This window comes from Anneissia japonica, unplaced genomic scaffold (genome assembly GCF_011630105.1).
Source record: "Anneissia japonica isolate Jap-2015-1 unplaced genomic scaffold, ASM1163010v1 scaffold2030_len652032_cov178, whole genome shotgun sequence".
NCBI classification, from domain to species: Eukaryota; Metazoa; Echinodermata; class Crinoidea; order Comatulida; family Comatulidae; genus Anneissia; species Anneissia japonica.
Genome location: NW_022705472.1, coordinates 648113 through 652886, shown reverse-complemented (window position 1 = coordinate 652886; position 4774 = coordinate 648113). Strand labels below are relative to the sequence as shown.

At 34.0% G+C, this 4774-nt stretch overlaps 1 protein-coding gene across 1 annotated transcript in view; it reads right to left on the bottom strand.

Annotated features, from left to right (window-relative positions):
• Nucleotides 1-124: 124 nt before the first annotated feature.
• LOC117105512 (hyalin-like) overlaps nucleotides 125-4774 on the bottom strand; it is a gene marked incomplete at its 3' end in the record, with an annotated part of 20977 nt that continues 16327 nt past the window's right edge. Inside the window, exons 9-14 of the mRNA XM_033246674.1 lie at nucleotides 3365-3469; nucleotides 1764-2012; nucleotides 1379-1627; nucleotides 994-1242; nucleotides 640-858; nucleotides 125-373 (exon numbers count right to left, since the gene is read on the bottom strand). Of these exons, the coding sequence (XP_033102565.1) occupies nucleotides 125-373; nucleotides 640-858; nucleotides 994-1242; nucleotides 1379-1627; nucleotides 1764-2012; nucleotides 3365-3469 (1320 nt within the window). The remainder of the gene's footprint in view (nucleotides 374-639; nucleotides 859-993; nucleotides 1243-1378; nucleotides 1628-1763; nucleotides 2013-3364; nucleotides 3470-4774) is intronic.

Genomic DNA, 4774 nt, shown 5'->3' with positions numbered 1-4774 from the left:
ATAGATTTACATAATATATAATTGTTTGTTGAAAAGGCTACAAAGTATCACTGGTAGAGTATTTTAGCTTAAGCATAATTTTATATAGAGTAAGTCTATGTATAGATAACAATATATAACTAACCTGTAACAGTTACTGTAAACGTGCAACTACCAGTATTTCCAGTAGAATCGGTAGCTGTATACGTTACATTGGTTGGTCCAATCACAAATTCAGCTGGAAATGATGTTGTGGTAATTGGAACAAGAGATTCCCCTGAGTTGTCAGTTACTGTAACATCCGAAGCATTATATGTGACAGTAGCTGTCAACATTCCTCCGTCAGTTGATAAACTGCTGTCAGGTGGACATATCAATACAGGATCTTCACTATCTGTAGAGTAAATTAGATTTACATAATATATAAATGTTTGTTGAAAAGGCTACAAAGTATCACTGGTAGAGTATTTTTGCTTAAGCATAATTTTATATAGAGTAAGTCTATGTATAGATAACAATATATAACTAACCTGTAACAGTTACTGTAAACGTGCAACTACCAGTATTTCCAGAAGAATCGGTAGCTGTATACCTGTCTCTTATACACATCTAGATGTGTATAAGAGACAGCCGTAACAGTTACTGTAAACGTGCAACTACCAGTATTTCCAGAAGAATCGGTAGCTGTATAAGTTACATTGGTTGGTCCAATCACAAATTCAGCTGGAAATGATGTTGTGGTAATTGGAACAAGAGATTCTCCTGAGTTGTCAGTTACTGTAACATCCGAAGCATTATATGTGACAGTAGCTGTCGACATTCCTCCGTCAATTGATAAACTACTGTCGGGTGGACATATCAATACAGGATCTTCGCTATCTGTAGAGTAAATAGATTTACATAATATATAATTGTTTGTTGAAAAGGCTACAAAGTATCACTGGTAGAGTATTTTTGCTTAAGCAAAATTTTATATAGAGTAAGTCTATGTATAGATAACAATATATAACTAACCTGTAACAGTTACTGTAAACGTGCAACTACCAGTATTTCCAGAAGAATCGGTAGCTGTATACGTTACATTGGTTGGTCCAAGCACAAATTCAACAGGAAATGATATTGTGGTAATTGGAACAAGCGATTCCCCTGAGTTGTCAGTAACAGTAATATCCGAAGCATTATATGTGACAGTAGCTGTCGACATTCCTCCGTCAATTGATAAACTACTGTCAGGTGGACATATCAATACAGGATCTTCGCTATCTGTAGAGTAAATTAGATTTACATAATATATAATTGTTTGTTGAAAAGGCTACAAAGTTTCACTGGTAGAGTATTTTTGCTTAAGCATAATTTTATATAGAGTAAGTCTATGTATAGATAACAATATATAACTAACCTGTAACAGTTACTGTAAACGTGCAACTACCAGTATTTCCAGAAGAATCGGTAGCTGTATACGTTACATTGGTTGGTCCAAGCACAAATTCAGCTGGAAATGATGCTGTGGTAATTGGAACAAGAGATTCCCCTGAGTTGTCAGTTACTGTAACATCCGAAGTATTATATGTGACAGTAGCTGTCGACATTCCTCCGTCAGTTGATAAACTGCTGTCAGGTGGACATGTCAATACAGGATCTTCGCTATCTGTAAAGTACATTAGATTTACATAATACATAATAGTTTGTTAAAAAGCCTACAAAGTATTATTAGTAGAGTATTTTTGCTGAAGCATAATTTTATAAGGAGGAAGTCTATGTATACATAAGGAAATACAACTAACCTGTAACCGTTACTGTAAACGTGCAACTACCAGTATTTCCAGAAGAATCGGTAGCTGTATACGTTACATTGGTTGGTCCAATCACAAATTCAGCTGGAAATGATGTTGTGGTAATTGGAACAATAGTTTCCCCTGAGTTGTCAGTTACTGTAACATCCGAAGCATTATATGTGACAGTAGCTGTTGACATTCCTCTGTCAGTTGATAAGCTGGTGTCAGGTGGACATGTCAATACAGGATCTTCGCTATCTGTGGAGTATATTAGATTTACATAATACATAATTGTTTGTTAAAAAGCCTACAAAGTATCACTTGTATATTGTTTTTCTTTAAGCATAATTGTGAGTAAGTTTATTCTACATTAGATTTACATATAATACGTAAGTCTTTGTTGAAAGCCTAAAAAGTTTCAATTGTATAGTACTTTTGCTTTAAACTGATTGTAATTAGCCAATGACACACTTGCTAATGCAGTACGGTTTCTTGTTTCTTTATTTCTTGTAAGAACCAATCAAATACTTAAATGGATCGTTCTACTATAAACCGTCAGTCTGATTAACTGAAACAGTTAAAGAAAACAATAAACAAATTCCGAGATGAAATATTCAGAAATGAAGCCTAACTCAAGAATAGAAAATGTACTATAAAGTACTAATAATATCAATGTATTCTCATTTAGATTAACTAGGCATACTGTAGGCTATGTGCTAGTGACAATGTCAACTGTAATTAATATTCTGAGGAGTGCATAGGAATTCCAATGATACATCTAAGAAATATACTAGGCCTAGGCCTACTGTATGAACAAAAAGAACAATCAATCATAATAATATGCTTAGCAAGTAAAATCAAACTAATCAAAGTAACTCACCAAAGGTTGAGCTTTCTTAGAAGGACTAATTACAGCTTTAAATAAATACTTTAACTTAAAACAACAGCCTTCAACTTCATATACTCTGTTCAGCTTATGTGAACAGTTCCACCTACAGCTGTGGTTAACCACGGTAACTAAGCAGATAGCCCATAACTAAGGAGCTGGCAAGATCAGTTCATGATAAGCAAGTTACAAATCAGGATATGCTCGACTTTACAAAGATGGGTTAAAGAATATAAAAATAACTAAAAAATAGGGATTTGGAATCTACACTTATATTTTTATATGGAGTAAGTCTATGCAGTACAGATAACTAAATATAACTATAGCCTAACTATTACTGTAAATGTACAACTACCTTTATTTCTTAAAGAATCGGTAGCTGTATACGTTACAATTAAAATTAGGCCCATTGCCAACCACTGTTTTCGGGCATCTTGAGGTGCCTTTTTTTTAAACCTCTGTTACTTCAGTCCCAAATATTGGTGACCTGAGGTGGGTATGAACTCTAGCATCCAACTTTAAATCTTGTGCAATGCCAATATGAAAAGGATAGGAGCTCTACAGGTTTGCCAGCTGCTATTTCCGGTGCCATTTTTATCTGCTCAACTCAGCTCCAACCATGGTTGGGTGTTGGTGGGTATACAGTAAACTCTATTTTTCCAGATCTACATGTAAAGATTATTTCATCATGTTACAATAATTTTTTTCTACGTAACATAAATACCTGCAGTTTCACACGAGGTGCCTGTGTAACCAGTTCCATCACAATTGCACAAATTATTACTCTCACAAATACCATTATTCATGCATGGATTAGTAGTGCAATCAACTGAAAGAAAACACATGAACTATCAGTGCACTCTGAAGAAGAAATGTTAATTGAACATTTTCATGATGAAATGATTGTTCCATACTTACAAACATAATAATTGTCTAATTAAAACATCAAGGCAGTCAGTTGCTTAACAGCCTTAAACTCTCACTGATTAAAGCATAATTATACATCACCATTTTAATTTTTGCCCTAAATCGGCCGAGCAGGGCCTTTTCAAGAAGCAGAACTTGTGAAAACCATACATGATAATATACGCCTCTTAAAAACGCTACAAAAGCCGACGCAGGTGGCAATTTGCTACAGATTAGTCACAGCATGGAGTTATGAAAATGACAATGACGGTATAATTGCAGCAATAAACAAATTAAAAGTGATAATTTTCTTTGCACATGTAATATTCAGTCTGTTCACGACTTCAATCGTGAGCTTTTGTCAATTCACCTCAATGCTTTAGTACAATAAACATCGGCAATATGTTTTTGTGTATGTATTTGGAAATACAATCCCGCGAATCCTGTGTTTGTTATATAGACAGAGCTCAGTGTAATATGGATCACACGAAGGTGGCGAATATCAATCGAAATACCGTATAAATAAACTACCAATGATGTAGTGTAGTAAATAATAATTATTCACACGAACTGACGCATACTTTAAGTAGTTAATAATCAATTAAAAGATTGATATGACTTAAGCACAATTGGTTATACTTTAACAATCTATATATATATATACTGTCTCTTATACACATCTAGATGTGTATAAGAGACAGACTATAAACCGTCAGTCTGATTAACTGAAACAGTTAAAGAAAACAATAAACAAATTCCGAGATGAAATATTCAGAAATGAAGCCTAACTCAAGAATAGAAAATGTACTAAAGTACTAATAATATCAATGTATTCTCATTTAGATTAACTAAGCATACTGTATGCTATGTGCTAGTGACAATGTCAACTGTAATTAATATTCTGAGGAGTGCATAGGAATTCCAATGATACATCTAAGAAATATACTAGGCCTAGGCCTACTGTATGAACAAAAAGAACAATCAATCATAATAATATGCTTAGCAAGTAAAATCAAACTAATCAAAGTAACTCACCAAAGGTTGAGCTTTCTTAGAAGGACTAATTACAGCTTTAAATAAATACTTTAACTTAAAACAACAGCCTTCAACTTCATATACTCTGTTCAGCTTATGTGAACAGTTCCACCTACAGCTGTGGTTAACCACGGTAACTAAGCAGATAGCCCATAACCTGTCCCTTATACACATCTAGATGTGTATAAGAGAC